A 23,532-nucleotide genomic window follows, 5' to 3' on the forward strand; every position below is an offset into this window, starting at 1 on the left:
CAACTGAATAAGAGAATTTAAACTTTGTATATACAAATTCCATAGGCATAACCATTAGAGTAAAAATTACATTTTAAATACATCTTTACTTTGAAAATTCTTGATTTATACTACTTACCAAATATTTTAAGGACAGAATTATGATTTCTTCCTTCAGTGGAAATATCCTGTTTGCTAATCTGACTACACATAATTCTACTTTCTTTGTACCAATGAAGAATAAAAGTAACTCTTTGGAGTGAAGATTTTTGTATAGAGGTAAAATAACTTGGCTTACATTCAGCCAACCATGATTTGATCTCTGGCACTGAATATGGTCCCCCAAGCATCTCCAGGAATGAATCCTGAGCACAGAGTCTGACTACTTCCAGGTGGGGTCCAACACTCTCCCCATTAAAAAAGCAGGAGAAAAAATACCTCTTTTAATTTCTAGTCACTCTGCAAACATAGATGTATAAGTAGGGTACATAGAGTTTTTAATAACTAATAATAACTATTATAACCTAGTCTCTACATACAACATTTTGTACTTAAGAAAAATTCCTTGAGAAAAGATTTTGTAATTGTTTTTCCAAGTTTTTGTTGCTATTGTTGATGCTTTAATGTGCTATGGTTTCTTAACATATTAAGTGGCATGTCATTCTTGAACCAGGAATATTATGCTGCCCTTATTTGCCTATGGAAATAAGGCATTTTCACATACCATAATAAAACTCAGACTGATGTCCTGGAATAATCAAATTTATCACATCTCCATTTGTTGTAGTTAAACAGACTTTTTGTTTTCTTATCAAACATTTAATCTACATATCTTAAGTTCGAAATGTTAAGCGATCAAACCAGGGTCAGCTGCATGCAAGGCCTTAAATCTGGTATTATATCTCAGAATTTTATAATGAAATATTTTGATTTGATTTGACGTTTTGGAATTAAGATAATATAAGGTGTGACTCAGCAGTAAAGCTAATGCCTTGTATTCATGAGACCTGGGTTCCATCCCCAGTATCACCAAAATACACAATTGAAAGTAATACGTGTGGTATACCAGAGACTAGGATAAAGCTCCCCCATGCCATCCTTATTCAGCAATCAGATCTACAATCTTAAGAAGAAAACTGGTAAATATTCCTATCCATTAAAATCTACCATTCCGTCTTTAAGTGGTTTGGTTTATCTTAGAAACTTGCCCAAGAAATGCTGTCTCAAATTTTGATATTGAGCAAACCAAGTATGTTTCCACTTGACAGATAATGCGAAATATGATGGGACATTAGTATGACATCCTCAATTTGACAAGCAGGAAACACGCAGCCATGTTCACATAACTCTGCATTTAACTTACTACATTTCTCTTCTTAAACCTGCTTCTAAAGTTTCATTATTCATCAATTAATTTTTTGCTGCTTTTGTAGCTTATGAGTCAACATTAAATCCTCAGAAACATTATGAAAAAATGATAAACTTTTCTTACAGAGATAGAGAATGCTTGTTTAGACAGACCCATCACAAATAGAAAACCCTACAAATGATTTAAAATATGCCTGTGCTCCACACTTCAAATAAAGGAATGATAGCTCCATAATGAATGAGTTGTACCTACATAGTCAGAAGAGGAGTTTAACAGCACTTTGTTATTAACTGCAAATATCTTGCTCTCTGAAGACTTTAATTATTGTTGATTTTATACAAATGTTATGTATATTAAGTAAGCCTTTGATCAAGAAGAAAATACAAGCAGAAAAGATATAATCCTTTATAAATCTAGTTTAAATATGCAACTAATGCCTGTCACGTAGGGTATTCAGGTTCTTAAATGAATGTTCGAACCATGCTGTTGTAATGCTTCAAAGCATAGAGTTTGTCTGTTCACATCTGACAATGCACCATAAGAAAGCATACTATAGTAAGGTATCAATTGTACATTTTAAGGTATATTATTTTTCAATAGAATGGCCATTGTTGATTTAAGCTATCTTATGGACTAAACTTGGAGTTTCTCAAATCCTTAAAATCCTTTTAGATGGGTTTATTTTTTGTCCGATGTAAACTTAATGGAAAGTTAATGCTGCCAGGAGAGCTTTTTACTTAGTTCTTATATATTCTCTAACATTGTCTGTGTTCTCTATAGAGCTTAAAAAAAGCAAATGACTTAGGACAGCAGTGTCGAATCACATTCCTTACCCACAGCATCTGATTTTATATAGCACTGTGTGTGTTTTAAAAGCCCCTACCTCGACTTAGGCAAATAGAACCTTCGTTTACCATGCTATTCCCATCCTGCCTTTGAAACTTCTGAAAAGGCAGTAAGAAGTAATTGTTTCAGACATCTGCTTAGCATACTTTGAAGTGCATATAAGTTCTTTTTCAGTTTCATTTGAACCCCAGCTGTCTTCACCGAAGTCTATAATCAATCTGAATTAAGTTGTCCTACTTCTCCTAATAAGTCTCTTATTAAGTTCTGCATCAGCCTCTTAGGGAGACTTAAAAGCTAATTCATGTAGAATTGCCATTTTCTACTAATTCATTTGTCAGCTCTCCAAATTCCAACGAAAACAATTGCAAAGACTATTAATTTGGCTCTTCATAAACAACTTATGTAAGTGTAGTATACATTGGAACCAAGCAAACGATTTAAAACAGTGGGTGGGAGGAAATGACTTGATGACATTTAACACGCTTTCTTTTTGACTGTTTCAAGATGCTTTCCACATTCAAAGCATAAAGTCATTTATTTTATAAAAGAAACATCCTTCTTCTTTTGCTTTCATAAATAAGATAATTACTGGGTGAACTTTGCTTAAAGATAGGAAGAATCTTTACAACAGTTGGGGAAAAGAACATGTTCTTTTTATTGTTGGACTTACTTTAATTTGGACATCTTTGTAGTCCTTTGATGAACTGTGATAAAAGCAGGAACTAGAATTGGTTACTATTGTTACTGCATTAAATCAGAGTTGTACAGCTTCTCTTCTGGTCATAGGATATTTAGAACATGATAATCAAAATGTTCAGCTAATGAGTTCATCTGACATTGTTCTACTTCGAAGTATTTAATTAGAAAATAGAAATTTCTCCAAAGAATATTATCCGTCTTACTATTTCAAAACAATCATATCAGAAACTGATCTTTTAAAATGCCAATCCTGTTTACTGAGGATTTACTCTGGTAGCTTCGTTTGTGGTTGGTAGTAATTATAAACACCGTTCCTCAAGAGTCCTAGGTAATAAAAACAATGTATTCAAACTGAATCCTAAAGAATACAATGTCAGCAATACCACATCTAAACATCATTCATTCACACATCTGTTCATTCTTAATATGGTTGCAAACTATACTCAGGAAAGTCTGATGTTATTATAGAGTTTGAATATTTGTTTCCTGAATAAAATTATACTGGGAATGATATTAGCAATATCATTGTTGTCCCAGGAATATTATTATTTAACACCAAGCTGAGGGAACCAAGTGTTTTTATTAGGTTTTATGGATGTAGTCACGCACATACACATTAATTAAAAAGAGTTAGGGAAATATGAGGTGTTTAACTGAAATTCCTCATTTCCTTTGAGAATGGGACACACAACCAATACATATTTTCATTATCCTTTGACACCTACTAGAGCTGTAGCAAGTTTAAAGATCATAATTAGGGGGCTGGAGTGATAGCACATTGGGTAGGGCATTTGCCTTGCATGCGGCCGACCTGGGTTTGATTCCCAGCATCCCATACGGTCCCCTGAGCACCGCCAGGAGTAATTCCTGAGTGCAGAGCCAGGAGTAACCCCTATGCATCGCCAGGTGTGACCCAAAAAGTAAAAATAAACAAATAAATAAAGGATCTTAAAAATAAAAAGTAAAGATCATAATTATGTTACTCTCCACCTGTAGTAAAACAAGGACTGATTGAAGAACAACCCAAGGAGTAGATTTTTACTGTGGGCCTGTCATGCCTGGAAATTACAATTTTCAAAATTATTCAGTTAAAATTGACACCAATATTATGCCTTCCACAACCTTATATTAACTGGGTTAAGGCATGGCATTGAATAATTATTCTTAATAAACCAGTTTCTGGGTATCCTGGGATTAGATGTGTCTATGATACCACTGTAACCCTTTCATTTTAATGGGGTTTAAGGAGAATAAGCTTTTTCATAATGAGATTTTTTACCTACAGCAGATTTTTCTATAAGCATTTTCCAAAAAGTAGCATCACTCAAGCTTTTCTACCCTAGTTCTCTTAATGGCCACGAAGATGAAGTCCACCATCTTCCCAAGCTGCCTGCTTGCCTCCTTCTTCCATGAGCATGAAATTTCTTTGATGTATCTTAAATCTCATGCCTAATTAGGGGTCATCTGCATAATTTACTTTTGATAAATTCATTGTCTTCAAAATGTTTAGTGAAAAAAATCCTCCAGAATATTAACCTACGGGATACAAGCATAACTTAAGAAGCATGATAAGAAAATTTGCCCAATGTATGAAGGCTTCATTTTTCCCCTCAGCTACTTTCTTTTTGCTACCCATACACAAATGGTAGATCCTTGCCATTTCATTATTTTTACTCTTCAGAACTTATCCTTATGAATCCAATCTTCGAGATTTATAGCTCTTCGTCATTTAAAATGTACTTTATTTGAGACTTTTGTGCAGTGGTCAGCAAATTAATAACTTGTGTTACATGCCAGGTTCCCTGGAAGCAAATCGCAGAACAAAGGTTATATGCACAGGATTTCTCATTGGGGGCATAATAAGGAAGAGAATAGTAGCATAATAAGGGAGAGAAAAATAAAGAACCAAGGAAACATATTATTTCAGGCAAAATCTAGTGTTGCATCCTGATTCATAGGGAAAAAGCTTGAGCATATAAACCACACAGCAGATTTGTTCTATTATACCCAAGCAGTCATTGACTGTAGCCAAAAATATGATAGTTGACCTATCAGCTAGTCCTGAGGGGGGAAAGCAATGATTGGTAACTGGTAGCATTCTTCAATTGTAATGATTTCAGTAGTTCCTGTTTGATTCAAATCATCAATTTGATCTCACTGTGTGTAGAGTTGGGAAGAGAAGCACATAGTTAACTCTCTGGTTCTACTATAGCACGACAGGTCACTGTCATGACCTGTTATGGGGACGAGTTGCTTCTCAGGACAGGGGTATGGGTTACCTCTTGGGCTAGTAGACTTCCTCTAGCAAAGGTCACTTTTATAAAGAAAAAGGCAAATGTAAGATATTCATAACCAACAGTTGTAGCGTTTGCAGGATGGATGTTCTCACCAAAAGTTGCCCCCTATAACTCGTGAACATCCTTACCAATGTGCTCACCCTGGCTTTTACTGCCATTTTGTTCTTGCACATGTGATAATTCTTTAGAAATGATGATTTTTTTTAAAACCTCCCACCCCCATCTTGTACTTTTTGGCAATGGAGTTCTAAGAAAGTGAAGAACACTCATGGTTTTATCTCTATATAATGTTTAAGAATAGAAATTGGTTTGACAATTGTGAATTGGAGAGTGCAAGGAATCTAGACCTAGTCACTGAAAAATATCAACAATTTTCTAAGGCAGAGTCAGGGAGCTGACTCAAAGGGCTTCCCCAAGTTCAATCCCAGTTCTGCATGGTATCCCCAATACTGGCAGTGCTCCTTGAGTCCTGCTGAGTTTGGTCCCAAATCAGGAAATAACAAAAAATATTTTATGACAGTTGTCCTTCAGAATGCATCAGATTATCTGGTGGGGCTGAGGAAACCCCTATCTTAAAATCCTTCCCAAGAGTTTCTGATTCAGGAGGTCTTGAAAAGCATTTCAAATCTGTGTTTTTTAACCAGTTCCAAAAGGATGGTGGTGGTATTTGTCCAGGGACACTTGAAAAAGCTCCATTCAATAGTAAAACTCTACCACTTTTTTATTTATAGTAATTCTTCCATTATAAGTAATAACTATAGCATTTTAATTTTTATCCAACAACATCCAGCAAATTTTATTTTAAAATGAATGCAGACATACATGGTTGCCTGTTAAAGTGATTGATAGCTTAGGTTCGAAGCCTAGTTTCATTCTGAAACCTTGAAATGAGTAATAGCCTACATATTCTGAATTTCTCTTGTGAAAGACACAGTTATTTAGTCCAGTTTTTTCTTTTGGTATTTTAATGGCACTCACACAATTTGGGGGTTGCTCAGTGACTTAGAACTTAAATTGCCTTCCCACAATTAATACTTTGAAATTAAAAGAGTTTTGAGGGGTTAAGCATTTTTGAATTTGCCTTACTTATTGTAAACTCTGGTCCAATCCCTGGCACCACATATGGTCCCCCATACACCAGCAGGAGTGATCTCTGAGCACGGAGGAAGGAGTAAGCCCTGGGCATCTCCATGTGTGACCCAAAATCAAAACAGAGCAAAATTAAAACCTTTTTAATCATGTGACTGTTCCCTTTGTTTAAAATGTTGTCACATTTAGTAATAATGAGTTTTTAAATTTTTATTCCTAATATGATGCCAACCATCATGATTATGTGGAATTTCTTTATAGAATTTCGGAAACCAGGGACATTCATAATTGTTTCAATCATTTCTTTTTAAGTAATTATAGACTGCTTGATAGATATAGACAGTTGATAGCTGTTCCAGGAGTTCCTGCATTTTGTAAATTACGTTGTCAATCTGTTGAGACTATGTTCATTGTAGGAGGGATCTGTGTGTATTTGTGTCTGTGTATGTGTGTATGTGATTGAATATATCATACAATTGGAAGAAAGTAGGAAGTACTCTTAATGGCAAGAGTTGAGGAAGGAGGTGATACAGATCACTGTATTTTAAATGCCTGTGGAGAAGTTCATGGTTATAATTTTGATTTGTGGGCCACATCTGGCTATGCTCAGGGGATACTCCTGGCTCTGTGCTCAGCAAATAATCCTATAAGTGCTCGGGGATCACATATAGTACCAGGGATCATATCAGGGCCACCGGCTATGGTCCAAGCAAGTGCCCATTATATTCTCTCCCATGGTTATGGTTTTGAGTAATTGGCATATGTAATGTGAATTATGGAAAAAATCATAATAGAAACAAAGTCTTAAACATTCAAAAAAACCTTTCTTGCTTTGGATCCTGAGGTGGGGGAAACAAAGGAAATTTTGCATTATGGCTAATATGGTTCATGTTTCATGTAGAATTGAAATAGCTACGTAAAAATTCACTCAGATCTGGTATGCATTGAATGATTGAGTAAACTGAATTAGAAGGGGAAGAGCACATTGATTCTCATTGTTCTTCAAACTCAGTCCACATGTCATTGTTATGTTTTTTTTGTAAACTTCAATATTTATTCAATTTCCATAGTGCGTTTAACCTGGATATGTCAAGCTCTCTTTGCCAGAATGAAGATAGAGAATCTAACACTAAGAAAGATTACTACTTCCTTTGAAAGAATAGATTTTTATGGTGACTTTTTTTTCTTCATATAGTTAGGAATCTGGCAGTCCTATTTCAAAACATTTGTTTTCAGAAGTCTTGCTCACTGCAATTCCTCGTTATTATAGTTTCAGTGGGCTCATTTAAATATTTTCTATTATCAAATATTCAAATCCTATTATCATATTCTAATATGGCATTAAGCAAGTTAGCGAAGAGAATGAAGTCAATTTATCAACAATATATACAAAATTGCAGTTATTAAACGAATATTAAAGTGATTAACGGAAGTAAGCAATTGGTTGGTTGGTTTGTTGGAACTAGTGACAAATCTTCACTGAGTTTAGTCTTAGTATTTTTCTACTTGAAAGCATTTTGACCCAACTTGAAATCTATATATTGCAACTAAATGAAATCGCATTAGATTTCATTAAATAATGCTCATGTAATCACGTCATGGTATAAGGCTCTAGCCTGTCCTAAGGATAAGTGGACCACAAACAACATTTCACCTTTTCACTCATTACTAGTCATTTGACCTTCACATAACCTATCAGGGACAGGACTGGAGCTATAAAATGGTTTATTATTTTCATCCTCCACAAATTCAATACTAGAATTGCCACAGGGTTAAAATATAATAGTGTCTTTGTGCGTCCAATAAAAAAATAAGGTTAAAGAAATATAATCTAAACAAATGAGCATAAGTTCTGTTGATTGTTTGACCAACAAGGTGAATAAAATATTACCTTTGGAACACCATGACATTTTTGTTATAAAGGTTGAAGGAAGATGTTTTCAAGATTGTCTCTGTGTTAAAATTGCCTGGAGTTTGGAGTTGAGTGACTTTTGCAAAAATGTGGTTTAATGAAATCTAACACCATTTACTCTTCCAAAAATATGTTATGTCTTAAAAACTTAATTTTTAAAAGATTTTTAAAGCCCCTTTCAACTGAAAAAACATTCTCCTTTAGATGATAGCATCTATAGATAGAGTCACTCCCACAGATGTCTGAAGATACTGTCATATTTCTTATTTGAAAATAGTAAAATAAAACCATTGCTATATGTGAGCATTATATCTTCATTAGTTGAAAACTAAGCACCATTTTAAAGAGTATATTTTGCCAATGACTGAATATTTTTTTGCATTAACAGTGAGTATATTGATTAGATGGTATATTGATTAGACAGCAAGTCTAATTAATTCACCATTGAAATGCATTTAAGTGGACAGTATCATCATAGTAGTTGTCATAATATAACATAGCAGGATATGAACAAAGATATTTCCGAAAGATGTAATCAGAATATCTTAGAAATTAAAAGTTCTTAATATATGGTTCAAAAGAAAATGCAAAGGCTGAGCAAACTCTTGACTCTTTGTTAGTAGATTGTGGAGTCAGTGCCCCAGCTTTGATGCCCAGCACCTCTTGTCTCTGCATGGCTCTGCTTTGATGACCAGTACCCCATGCCACTGCTGTGTGTTGTCCCACCCCCACCAAAAAGTATTTATCTTTCATACATGCACACACATATCTAGGGATCTATTAGAAAAAATGGGTAAAAACAATAACAACTAATTTATCTGGAGTAGCGTATAATTGGGTAATATATACATAAGACTTTCTTTTCAGCCTCGAAGCAGATATCATGAAGGTACTGATAATAACAAATGTCAGTCTAGGGACTAGAGCAGGAGTATAGGTAAAGCAGTTGCCTTGCATGCAGCTGACCTTATTCAGTCCCCAGCACTGTGTCCATCAGGAGTAATACCTGAGTAGAGATCCAGGAGTAAGACTTGAGCACCATGAGTGTCAACCAAGCCTATCCTCTCCCCAAAAGAGCCAATATAATTTTTAAACATACTATTGTGTAGGTTTTAATGAAAAATATCCATCTAATATTCATTTTGTTTGACTCTTAAGTAGTTGAATATCTTGTTCTTTTATTGTTCTATTTGTAAGAAAGAAAGGCATTTCAGAAAGACTGCAAACATTTATTAAATTCAGGAGCTACAATAATCTGAAAGTAAAAATGGATATTAAAGGCATTTTACACTTCTTTTCAATTTTCTCCCATTTAATTATTTTTTATCTCAACTCATAGAAAATTTATATTCAGCTCTGATTCAATTCTGTTGTAGTATTTCTAAGTTGATAACAATATATTGAATAGAAAATCAAATCAGCAAAAATTCATTTTGTTTCATTGGTGGGTATCTGCCCCATGGAGCTAAAATTAAATCTATGTGCTTGGTATAAAGCAAACTAGGTGTAGCATATTGCACTGGTTAGCTCACAACCCTGAATTCCTTTATTCATCATTATTCATACATTCAAACTGCAAAGGTAGTTTAATTTGTTTTAATGGAAAATGAGAATCCCCTGGGAAGACGATGTACAATACCAAACTTTGTCTTGTGTTTTCTTAGTAAAAATATTGCTTATTGTAGCTTGGCTTTGGGAATTTATTTCTGTATAAGCCTGTATAATCATAGTCATCATTTACAACAAATTTTATTCACAGCAATTAAGATCTTTGTTCACTGGAACTTGGTTTATTTTGAGCACTGTTATATCCCTAGTACTTGGAACAGTTTTTGACATACAATAGGTGTTTAACAATAGTTTTGGGAATTACTGTATAAATGTGCAAAATGCAATACTGCAAAATACTCTTATTCAGATATGAGACATCTCCAAAAATTATTTTTCAAATAATTTGCCAACATCCTTTCTCTACTCATTGTTGCTTGTTGTGCATATTGACAAGTAGTAATGTCTGCTTTTTTATTCCTTTCCAAAAATAACCACAGCCTTTCATTGATTTACAGAAAAATTCCCAGTTGAATATGCCACACCCAAATAAGCATGATTTTAATGCTGTTCCCTCTTTGAATGAGTTCAGCAGCATTTTTTATTAAGGGTGCCTCTTTTGACTTCCTTAGCATCCCTTTTTACGTCTCAGCCCATTGAAATATCATATGCCTTTGACTGGCTGATTGCATTATTTTAAACATCATACTAACTTGCCCCTGCTAATAATGGTGCATTTGTAAGACGAATTCCAGTTTCCTAGTGCCTAATAGGTGTATACACAGTACATTGATGCATTGTATATAGTAGATAGAAAATTAAGCATTGTCTAGTTTTCAGTAATTAAATTTAACTAAAAATATTGCGATAATATGCCATTCCCCTTTGTAGAAATCCTCATTAGCCACCTTGCGAAGACTAGCTCATTCAAACATACTGTAGTCTTGCTCCAAGGAGACACTCACAATTCATCTTCCACGACTGCCCTGCACTTTGTGCTTCAATTTATTAAAGACTATTTGCTTTTTCTCAAGCCCATTAGGCTTTCCTACATTGTCTTCTTTGTCCAAGCTGTAAACAGATATCTTTCCTCCACCCACCATTCTCCTTCATCAGTTTTATGCACTCTGTTTCCAATGCCTAGTTCAAGAATACTTTGCAAAGTTACAGGAGTGAGGAAAAAAGGCTATGTTTGGTAAAAGTTGAAACAGGCTGCAAAGATACAGCTACCAGAGAAAGGATCTTAATTTGTAGCTCTCTCATGAAAGAGTTTCTTAGCCTCTGCTTTGGAGAGTCTCCTTGAAGGAAACTATCTGTGACTTTTCCATCACAGTTCCCCGACACAATGCTTTACTATTAAATGGAGGAGAACTAGAACCTCTCATTCATCATTCTTATAGCCCTGTTGTGGCCATGTTCCTCTCCCCTTCTCATATAAGAGAGAATGCATGGAAAATAATTATAACTGAACTTTTTTTTCTTTCGTGTAAAACTCCAAGAGTAAGAAAGAGAGAAAAGACGAAGGGACAAGGAGAGAGAGAAGGTAGAGAGGGAGAGAGGAAGAGAGAAAGGAAGAGAAGGAAAGAGAAAGCGAGAGAAGGAAAGAGAGAAAACAAACATAATCTAACCTGGTACTTAGCTACTCTTGGGTGTTAGTCTCTTATTTTGTTACCTTATGTTCCCCACATGAATGCAATTTTTCTATATCTATCCCTCTCTTTCTGACTCATTTCGCTTCCAAGCTAAATCTTTCAAAGCCTTTCATGCAGTATTGGCAAAATGCCTTCTAGAAGGTGAGAACAATTTGTATCATTATTAGCACAAAACATTTTTCTTTTTTGTTATATATCATATTTTATTGTTTTTTATTGAATTACTGTGAGATACAGTTACAAAGCTTTCGTGTTTGTGTTTCAGTCATGTAATGATCGAACACCCCAATACCCATCCCTCCACCAGTGCACATTCTCCACCACCAATGTCCCCAGTATACCTCCCTTCTTTCCAACCCTCCGGCTGTCTCTATGGCAGACAATTTCCCTTTCTCTACTTTTGGACATTATGGTTTGTAATATAGATACTGAGAGGCTATCATGTTTGGTCCTTTATCTACTTTCAGCACATATCTCCCATCCCGAATGATTCCTCCAACCATCATTGACTTAGTGATCCCTTCTCATTCCAGCTGCCTTCTCTCCCAGCTCATGAGACAGACTTCCAACTATGGAGCAAAAATATTTTTTTCTCAAATAAATCACTTACCACAAACGAGAAGAGTGTGTTCTTGCTCAGAGGATACAGATACTTCTGATATGAGCACATATCCTAAGACAAAATAAATCAAGGAAATATAGAATTACTCTGGTGGGGAAAATAATATGCATTTACCTTCATGATGATTAGGGCTTGAGAAAAAACAGCCAATTAGTAAATTGGGAAAGAAATGTCCACATACAAACTATGATTGAAGCTAAGAAGAAAAACAGTGCTAAGAGCAAGGAAAAAATAGCTCCTTGCCTGGTGGGTTTCAGACATAGGGAAGATTACATGTGAAAATTCTAACTTAGCCTGTGGTAGTTTCCAGGAATGCAACATCTAAGTTCTTGTGATGAAGACCAAATGCTCAGACTCACACTGGACTCACTGAATCAAAAACAGTGGCATAGCAAGCACCCCACAAAATGAATGCAGTTCCTCCATGGGATGATCATGCCTGCCATAGTTTGTGAATCAGAGCCTGATACTGATGTTTGGGAGGATTGGAAGAAAAGTGAGCAAGATACAGTGAGCAGGGCAAACAGGAGGGACAAACCTGGGAATGAGCCCCAGCCCTCATTTTGAAAGGCAAAAATGTTGACAAATTTAAAACCTTGCTAAATGTGCCATGTAATTTAAAATAACTCCTGAATTTGAATATCAGATCCCTCTTGTTAGCGGTTGAAATGGGTTCCAATTATTATTTTCAGATGAGTAAAAATAATCCATTACCTGCTATTTTACTGTGTTTTGTCACATATAATTAAAATTTCTCAGAAAGAAAATATTGGCATTTCTTGTTTCCTCGGCAGCCTAAAAACATGGTTTGCTCAAATGATTTATTTATACTCATTAGAGACCTTTTTCTTTTAATTGTGCATATTTTGCGTTTAGCCTTTGTAAAAATGCTCATGAACTACCTTTTTATTTGTTTTAATTGTGCCATTAGAAAGCTATGGGAATCTTGAAATGTTTTTACATTTTTTCAATTTGTTTTGCTCTTTTTTCTATGAAAAAGGAAATAATTAGCAACCAGGTTTAGGATTATAGAAACAAGTTTCCAAAGAAAATAAAGTAATGAGGATATATACAGCTTGTTTTTTCAGCACCAGTAAACATTTTACTGAGTGATGAGTTTTTGTCCTGATCATTTCCATTTTATAGCATCATTTCCAGTTTATATCACTTGTCAATTGGATGAAAATATTGGCCTGGTTTGTAAAGGGTAGTGTTGGCGATCAATGGATTCTTGATACAGGCTCTGAAACACAGCCATGATAGTATATTCGTAGGGAGAATTAATTTAAGAATCCGTGTGTGTGTGTGTGGTATCTGAAGTCTAGGGTAAAACAGAAATGGATGTAGTTTTTGCAGATGCTGTTGGTGTCCTAACCATTGGATTAGTGGATACACTCATTTCTACTGAAGACTCATAGTTGCACTCTTTTCCAGTGAATCTGTCTCAGCCAAAATGTAATCACCCACTTTGCCTGGAATGTTAATACCTCCTTTCTTCATCCTAAATACACCAGGTGGCAGCTAGTGACCCCTAAACTGGAAAGACCCTAGGATAGAAAAGGACAAACACTTTGTCTGAAGGCAGCCCCAACAATGGTTTAATTTGTACTCCTGAGTTAACCATATGACCAGATTAATGCTAGTCTCCAGCCTAGACAGCATGCTTTGCTTCCTTGACCTCTGCTCCTCCAACTGACCTTCTGCATAATGTGCTCGAGATATTCTCTCCACCAGTAGGTCAAAATTATTTCCTCAGAAATAGCATTCCCTTATTAATAGACAATACCTTTTTAACAAAGTGGTTGATGACTAAAGTTCTAAATATATACTTGGACAAAACTTTAACCACAAAAAAAGATAAGCAAAGATCTGGCAAGCAATTAAATTTCATAAAAAGAAGACAAACTTGACATATCAAGACTTATATATCATTCTAAATCAGTACTTTTGTATCTATAATCAGACAACAAATTCTGCCTGCATAAAAGTAGTCATAATAAAATTAGACTTGGTTTGCTCTTCCATGGAGAACATATCCCAGATGTTTAAATGATTCCAAGAAAACCCACAGTAAAATAGCTTCCTGTAATCTTTCCCACTGCTTCCAAATTAGAACAAAATCTAAGGAAATTCTGGTAGTATTTAAATAACATTTCAAATTGTTCAGAGTTAGCTGTGCTTTTCTGACATTTTATGTTTAGTGTTGAGTGCTTTCAATCTAAATTTATATGCGCAGTATTATAGTTCTAATATTATAGAGTCACAGAATGTTATATTCATTTTTATGACATGGTACCTGTGTTCCCCCTCATATAGTAGGTCTTGTGATTCAGTATTTAAGGGGTACTATCTCTGTCTCATTATGTACACTTCAGGGCATTGGTAGTCTATAGCAGTGAGCAATTCTTGTGTGTAATAGAGCTTCTACCAGAACCTAGCTCAGATACTAAAGTGAAGACTTTGTGGGCCAGAGATGTACCAGAATAGTAGAGTGTTTGCCTTCCATGTATCAGGTCTTGAGTTTGATGTCTAGCACTGGCACCACAAGTGAAGACTTTGAAGACACAGTCCTTATTCCTTTATATCTTCTTTTCTAGCTCTGGTTATCTCCTTTACTGGATCTTGACATGTTTAGTTCCCTCACAATGGTTTCTTCCTGAAATCATTCTCTTCACATCCATCCGTCTCTTCACACATCCACAAGACATCTTGCACATCCACATCCATCAAGATATCTTCCCCAAGTCAAACTTAACACAAAATAATTTCTTTACCTATGGCTCAGTCCCCATCAAAGATTCTATTAGAAAACATCTTAAAATATATCTAGGCATTTGGATTAAACCAAAACACATGAAGTTCCCGCCTTGAGTAGTGACAGCTGTAGTAGTAGTAGCAATGGTAGCAAAATGGTACTAGTAAAAATTTATACAGGATTCCCTCAGTTGTACAATAAATTGAAAAGTCAGTTAAACTAGTGCATCTAAAATATCTTCAACAAGGAATGGAGAAATAGTATATCAGGCAGGATGTTTTCTTTGCATGTGACTGACCCAGATTCAATCCCTATATCCCATATGGTTCTCCAGCTTCTCCAGGAATAAACCCTGAGTGAAGAATCTGGAGTAAGCCCTCAGCACCACTGGGTTTGGTTCAAAAACAACAGTAATAACAAAAAATATGTCTTCAATATTTGAGTTTAACCTAAAATAGTCACCAGTATTTTAATGTCAGTTTCTTTTTATCAATTAATTGACTGGCATCCTCTATAAATTAGATGATAGTTCAAATGCTTTGATTCCTAATTCCAGACTCTTCCATGTAGATGGAGTCCATCTGGAAACACAAGAAGCATTCTGTAGATAGAATCCTTCTAACTTGGGGGCATTGTTATCAGAGTATTTGATAGTTGTCTTGTCCTTGCCAAGTTCAGTAATACTTACACTCTTTTTAAAGTAATTTGCCAGGCTATTTTATTTATTTATTTATTTATTTATTTATTGAATCACCGTGGGAAAGGTTACAAAGCTTTCAGGTTTAGGTCTCAGTCATGCAAATATCAAACACATTTCCCTTTACCAATACTTATTTTTTACCATGAAGAACCCGAATAAAACCCCACCCCCCACCCCTCCCTGTCCCTGTGAGGCAGATGAATTCTAGTTAACACTCTATCTGCTTTGATTAGATTCATTGTTTCAATAAAAGATTCACCACTATTATTTAGAGTTTACCCCCCCCCCCCCAAATCAGACATGCTGAAAAAGCATTGTGAAGTGATTTGCTTTCTACAGCTAGGTTCAAGAATTAAATGTTGGTTTTGGGTTTCTGCTATTTTACCTATTGACCCTGGAAGTATTTCTACTGAAAGTCAGATAGTTAAGAAATTGGTTTCTGTGTTCTGGAGTCGTGGCCGTGCTGGAGAGCCGCTTATGGGAGGCAACTATTGGCCTTGGTAGGGCGTGAAGGGCGGACCGAAACGCCCCCCTTCCCATGAGGTTTTAGTCGCCCCCACACCCCCGGCTCATACCTGCTGTCCACAAGGCTCCCATGCGGCCGCCATCTTTCTTTCCAGAGAGGAGAGGGCGAATTGCCAGGCTATTTAACCTGACTTTTGTGAAAATGATAACTTGTTTTCTCTTTAGAGTTTCTTCTCTGGTTTGAAATATTTAGTCTGTATGATTGCAATACTGTCAAAATCACATTTAAGAACATGGACACAGGGGCTGGAGCGATAGCACAGTGGGTAGGGCATTTGCCTTGCACGCAGCTGACCCAGATTCGATTCCCAGCATCCCATATGGTCCCCCAGCACCGCCAGGAGTGATTCCTGAGTGCAGAGCCAGGAGTAACTCCTGTGCATCGACAAGTGTGACCAAAAAAGCATTAAGAAAAGAACATACACACAACTTAAATAATGAGAGCTGTGGGGCCATGTTTATTGATAGATGCTTCTGATCTAATACTTAGAATCTGTTGAGGGACCTAGGTAGTGTGTTTCACAGAGGAATGAAGCCTTAAGTTTTAATTAGGTGGATATTAAGTTAAGATCACTTTAGTAATTGCTATATATGAATAAAATAAAATTACCAGATTATATTTAAATGAGTGTGAGTGGGAGCAGGGGAGATAAGAGAAAGTGTGTGTTGTGATGATTAATTTGAGTAGTGGAGCTTATCTTTAATATCATTCTCTACTGATGTAGATTTAAAATTCTGTGTGCAGGACTTTAAAAGATGAAGTGAAAATAAAAATATTTGAATAAAAGACATTTTACTATTTGCATTATGTCATTCAAAGGAAGGAAAACTCCTCGATATGACTTAAGTGAGATACATAGTCAACTTAATATCTGAAAAACGCACTGTAAAGTCAGATAACTAACAGGATTAATCTGTAGTTTTTCATATTCTACCTCAATATCCTCACATCTCTTCATTGGTTTCCCATTTATAGTCCCAACTCACATGACACATTTGTAGTTGCTAGAAGTACATGTTATTATTCTGAAGAGAATGATTCTATTTTATTATTGTCCTAGTCTAAGTTCTACCATTGACATTTAATAAATTCATTATCTAGTGATGAATTATCTAATTATTCATTATCTAATTATAAATAATTTCCTTTTAGAGATGCATTAACATATAGGAATTTTAACCACTTATTGCCAAGTATCCTTACTGTTTTTTCAGTCCATCTATTTGTAAAGAAAATATTTATAATCAGTCTCTATAAAAACTTCCTTAGCTTCTTTTTATTTTTGCTTTTGGGTTCATACCCAGCGATGCACAGGGTTACTCCTGGCTCTCCACTCAGGAATTACCCCTGGTGGTGCTCAGGGGACCATATGGGATGCTGGGAATCGAATCCAGGTCAGCCGCGTGCAAGGCAAACGTCCTACCACTGTGCTATTGCTCCAGCCCCTTCCTTAGCTTCTTAACCCCTATGATATTTCACTAATAAGGGACTACATAAGAATTAGTTTGTCATATAATTATAATTAGTGAAGTAAAATTCTTTGAAACGGGTGTGAATGTTTATACATTTTAAGGGTAAAGTATTTTTTCACTTGTGTGGTTGTCCAAAAGGCTTTCTTTTTATTTTAGTTTGAGAGATTACCTAGATCCCATCAAATTCACCTTGTTAAGGTATGTAGTAGTGCTTAGCATATTTACAATATTGAGTCATCATCACTGCTATCTAATTATACAAATATTTTATTACATCCCAAAGAAACTTCTTGGCTCCCTAACATTTTTAATGACCACTTTAAATAACTGCTAGTTCAACAGAGCACTTTTCACAATGTCTTATCTTGGCTATGCACAATGTCAGAATCTTATCTTATAATATCACTTTTTGTGGCTATTTGAGATGAAAATGTATTTTTCTTCTTTAACTTGTACATGATGACTCCTCCCATTTTGTGTAGGATGGAATGATGTTTTTTAATAGATGGAATCAGTGTAAACAATGGTTTTATCCACCAGAAAAATAATACTTGGCCAGATATGGCAAGTTAAAACAGCAAGTAGAACCCAGTTAGTGATGCTGTCCTCGTGCACAGACATTACATTACACAAACTGTTCTTCTAAGTGAAGAAATTTGTCCCTTCGAAATGGCTCATTGAAACATTTGTACATCATGCATCATGTTAAAGATCCATAAATGTCATCTCAATAGTGTCGATATGATACATGGTAATATTCTCCTTATATCTGCATAGAGTTCCTCTGTTTAACAGTCTGCCATGATACATTGCGGTGGAGAATCTTGTTCTACTGCTTAAGACAGTTGAGAAGCCCCATGGGAGCCTTTTAAAGTCATTGTTACAAGGACTGAAATACCAGGAGATGAAGAAGTCATTTTTAGAACTTGACAAAATAGTCTAATCTTCAAATAAATCAATTTATTGTGTAGTTGGTGCAAAGTGTGGATGTAATATTTTATGATTGAGTATATAGATATGTGTATGAAAGGTGATAAATTTCTGTCTGTGGGATGAGTAGAATCTAAAATATAGTAGTAGCCCTCTCTTTTGCCTGTTACTTTACCAATCCAGAATTTCTTTAGAGAGAGTTATAGTATAGGAACCACAAATAAGCATGCTAGGTGCAGATACCCTGGGAATGTATCCCAATCCCTTCCATTTTTTTACCCATAAAACTTTGGGCAAGTTTGAACTGTCAACCTCCATGGTTTATCTCTATTGTGTAGGAGTAAAATCAGATTAAGAGTAGACAGATTCTACCATAGGATTAATCACTCAAGAAGTGCTCAGTAAATATTAACTACAGCGGGTAGGGCGTTCGCCTTACAAGCGGCCAACATGGCCGACCCGAGTTCGATTCCTCCGCCCCTCTCGGAGAGCCCGGCAAGCTACCGAGAGTATTTGATATGCCAGACACAGTAACAACAAAGTCTCCAATGGAGACGTTACTGGGCCCGCTCGAGCAAATCAACGATCAACGGGAGGGCCTTTACCTTTTACCTTTTATTATTCACCCAGAACTATTAGTTATAATATTATCACAAGAATAGAGCATTGTCATCGCTCCCTAAAGATCATAAGAGTTCGTTGAGTTCCCATATGCATGTTTCTTTGCTTTAAATGTTTCCACCTTCTGATTTGCCCTTGGCTATTTCACACAGGCACTTCGAGGAGATATTGCACCTCTTAAAGAGAATGTAAGTCACGTCAATGACCTTGCTCGTCAACTCACCACATTGGGCATTCAACTATCACCATATAATCTAAACATTCTTGAAGATCTGAACACCAGATGGAAGCTTCTGCAGGTATGTCCACATTGAGAATTATGGTTTCTCGATCCAGCAAGCTAATATGCAGCTAAAGCTTTTATATTAAGAACAATAAAGGGAATTTCTTCATGTGCTGTACATAGTATTTTTAGTATAGGATATCTTATATAATGTATCACTGTCACTATCCTCCTGTTGTTCATCGATTTGCTCGAGTAGGCCCAGTGACATTGTGAGACTTGTTACTGTGTTTGGCATATTAAATATGTCACGGGTAGCTTGCCAGGCTTTGCCGTGAGGGCAAGATACTCTTGGGTGAGATACTCTTGGTAGCTTGCCGGGCTCTTTGAGAGGGGCAGAGGAATTGAACTCGGATCAGCCATGTTGACTGCATGCAAGGCAAACACCCTACCATTATATATCGCTCCAGCCCATATATAATGTATATCCCTATATAAGTGATTTTGATCCCATTAAATTTATTGATAGTTTTAAGTTGATTTTTTTCTATATCACACAGTAAACATGGAAGATATACTGAGTTAGGATAGAAGCATCAAAATACTTTTACTAAATTTATCAGCAATTCTTTTGCACTATGATTGCTAGAATTCTTAAAACATTTTAAATCCCAAACTTAATAAAAGTCAATGAATGGTAAGATGCAGTCATACTATGTGAAACCTTTTAAAGAAAGTATATCCTATCACAAACCTAAATGTGGAAATTTTCATAGGTTTTCATAATAAACACATGGAATATAGGTATAAAATCTTCATTAATGTAAGTATATTCAGGGTTATGCCCACTGGCTTTGGAGCATTGAGTAAGTTATTTGCTCTCGATGCCTTATTCTTTTATCTAAAGAAAAAGGAAATATTGTATACTTCTATCATATCAACTTATTAGGATGTGTATGTCAAAATATATAGAAAATACTTGGATCAATACTAGCCACACAATTGCTGTATTAACACAAGCTCTTATTTCTGGTACTGTTATTATGGATAGCAGGTTTTGGAATCAAACTTAGGAACTTTGAAGCCACTTGACTTTTCTCATAATTTTTACATTTTTACATGCTTCTTATAACAATTACTAATTTATAGAAGGTTATTAGCACAAGCTCTTGCTCCCAGAAAGCACTCAGACATTTTTGTATTGAATGGTGAAGGAGGTGTCTAGGGCCTCTATATCAAGGACACTGTTCTACCTCAAAATCATCAAACTGGTTTCACCATTGTATTGGAGAATTGCTTGTGTACTTTGCATTTTATAGGATTCAAAGAGCATGCTCTTGGGACAGAGCTAAAACAAGGTTTAAAATATTTGCTTTCATTGTTTTAAAAAGGGGAAAACACAATAACCCAGATTAACTTTCTTATTGGCAGTCGATTTACGTGTGTGATTGAAAGCCCTGTTAAAAATTGTTGGATTCTTATAAAAACACGTTCCAAATTCAAGATCTCTTGAGAGCCTGTAAACTTTAATTTATGTTGTGAGGAATAGCCTTGAAATATTTATATGATAGATTGTTACAAGTGGCATTGACTGAAGTGGCACAGTTAAGGGAGTCCATGTCTTTTTTTGTCTGTTTGCTCCATTGTGGTGAAGTATGGGTAAAATCTCATCAATTTTATTCTAATGTTTTTTCCATATTAAAAAGAAATAAAAGAAGGAATAAATGCCCAAGGAATGGCATCAGCCACCTTTGTTCTGTTCAAGTACCCATATAGTAATATTATATTTTATTTTATAGAGAGATAGTACAGCGTGTAGAGTACTTTTCTTACAAGCAGTTGATCTGGGTTGGATTCCCTGAAACTGCCAGGAGTTATTTCAGTGTGCAAAGCCAGTAGTAAGCCCTTATTTAGCCCAGCCAGGTATGGCCCATAAAACAAAATAAAATGAAGTGCAAATAAAAATAAAATTTCTTTTATAGGGGCCAGAGAGAGAGAGCTCACAATGACCTGAGCACACTCTTTGTATGTTGCAATCCCAGGTTTGATCTGTCACCAAGTTCTCCTGAACCCCACTGGGAGAGTCCAACAAGGACAGAGCTGAGAGTAGCCTCCAAGTACTGTTACTTGTGCCACACCCAACAATTAGTTTATAGAGACATATGCCATACTTATTTTCTGAATGTGGTATAAGATTTATGACCGTAGCCTATAAATGTACAATAAGGTCAAAGAGTTAAGAAAAGTTTGAAAATTCAATAAGTGAGTCATTTTATTTGCCTCATTTTATTTAGATAGAAATGGGAAGAAATGCAAATAACTTGATAGCTTCATTTATCTGTTCTCTGGGGGGATGCTCCCAAGTGGTCTCAGGAGTCTGGGGAAAGTTCAGTGTGAGGGGCTGAGAGTATTACTCTCAGGGCCCAGCAGGGCAGGGGTTACCTGAGCCATACCAGTGATACTCAGGCTTGCAGAGCTGCACCTGGTGCCATGGATCAAATTGGAATGGGTCACATGGAGTGTGCCTTAACCCCCGTGCAGCCTCTCTGACCTCCTTTATCTGTTCATTAAAATGAATAGGACCTAGTGATAAGTATAGGGAATTACGCATGAGGAGATGATAGTGTGAGATCGTGAAAAAGAGCATCAGAGTTGTTATTAGAAGGCCTAACCTCAAATTGAAGCTCAACTGTGATGTGACCCTGTTATCTCAGGAAAGCCATTTAACCTCTCTCAATTTCACTGTCTTCTTTTGTAAAACAAGACCATCTATTTTGTCTAAGGTCACATCCAGTTCAATGATGTGATTCTTTCCGTATGTAGATATTTGGGGAATGTGGTCTTATGGCAAAACTTAGTTTAGAATCAATGGAGTTGTTTAGAACTGTGTCTTTTTCATAACTCTATATTTAAGCTCTTCAGCCCAAAATCCACATATACATCACCTTGTTGTATTAAACTGTTTGGTCAGTTTGTGGTATCTGCTTGTTCAGTAGCAAATTTTGCATGCTGCTATTTTGGAACCTGACCCTAGGGATATGATTTAAAAGTGTGTTTTGCAGGAAGCTGATCCATCTCAGGTTGATTTGCACATAATTTAGGTTGATTTATTTCTTTTCTTTTGCCAAGAGTCTAACCACTCTGCTATATTATAAATGTATATCCTTGTTTGGAAAGTGAACAAAATAAGGAATGAGATTCATGTCTAGCAAGCTTATCCCATTAGTACAATGGAAACTTACATGTCCTGTCAGGAATATTTTACGTTTTACACAGCTTCTGTATAGGGAACTTTAAGCTCTCTATCATGGTGACATTATACTTCTATAAATATAAGGAACAGTGTTACTTTAGTTACTAAAACCACGATTTAAAAAAGACATTAGTTCATCTCTATTTCTCCATTTTTTGCTACAAAATCAGAAAATGAAGAGAATTGAAGTGGTGGAAATGCAGATAAAAATCTAGAAAGTCTTGCGTGTCAGAAAGATAGTACAGGGATAAGATACTTGCTTTGTTTGCAGCTTACCATGGTTTGATACCTGTCACCACATGTGGTCCTCCATGTAAGCACCACCAAGCATACATAAGCACAGAGCCAGGAGTAAACCCTGAGCACTGTCAGGTGTGTGCTGCAAAAGAAATAATCAAAATAGTCTTAAATTGTTGAAAAAGAATATAAGAGAAGAAACTATGCATACTTTTATCAGAGTGTTCTAAGTTTAGTTTCATTATGTATTCATTTTGATTTTTGAAAAAAAGACATGCTGGTTTTTAAGCAATATATATAACCATCAAAATGAGAGAAAAAGAAACAATGTAAATATGAACATGAGATAGCAGAGTAAGGAGGACTGGTAACATAGTATAGTGGGTACGATATTTGTCTTGCACACACCTCTAACTTAAATTCAATCTCTGGGACCCCATTTGGTTCCCGGAGCACCCCCAAGAGTGAGCCCTAAGCATAGAGTCAGGATTAAGCCCTGAATACAGCCAAATGTGATCCTCCCAAAAATAGCAGAGTAAGCTCCATACACCATTTATCTGCACACAGAAATAGACTGCATAGTGAATTTAGAATATAGAAGTATAGATACACTGACTTACTTGTTGGATACTCTCTGTGGAGATACAATCCTGTTTCACCCTTCAGAGTGGAAACATTAATGTGAATGTTCTTACTAGATCATTTAACAAAATTTTTGTGGTTTAAGAACCCATCTTTCTTTGGCAAAAGGAATTTCCATGTACTAACACTATCTTGTTCCATATTTACTGTGATCATTATA

The 23,532-nt window shown here is 35.8% G+C and overlaps 1 protein-coding gene across 3 annotated transcripts in view; it reads left to right on the top strand.

Moving 5' to 3' along the window:
• The window catches only part of DMD (dystrophin), a 2,292,284-nt gene that overhangs the window by 1,921,793 nt on the left and 346,959 nt on the right, over positions 1-23,532 (top strand). For all 3 annotated transcript variants that reach the window (XM_056131284.1, XM_056131279.1, XM_056131278.1), the window contains one exon: positions 19,170-19,316. In XM_056131284.1, the coding sequence (XP_055987259.1) occupies positions 19,170-19,316 (147 nt within the window). The remainder of the gene's footprint in view (positions 1-19,169; positions 19,317-23,532) is intronic.

The sequence above is a fragment of the Sorex fumeus genome, unplaced genomic scaffold (genome assembly GCF_029834395.1).
Source record: "Sorex fumeus unplaced genomic scaffold, SorFum_2.1 ptg000086l, whole genome shotgun sequence".
Lineage (NCBI taxonomy): Eukaryota > Metazoa > Chordata > Mammalia > Eulipotyphla > Soricidae > Sorex > Sorex fumeus.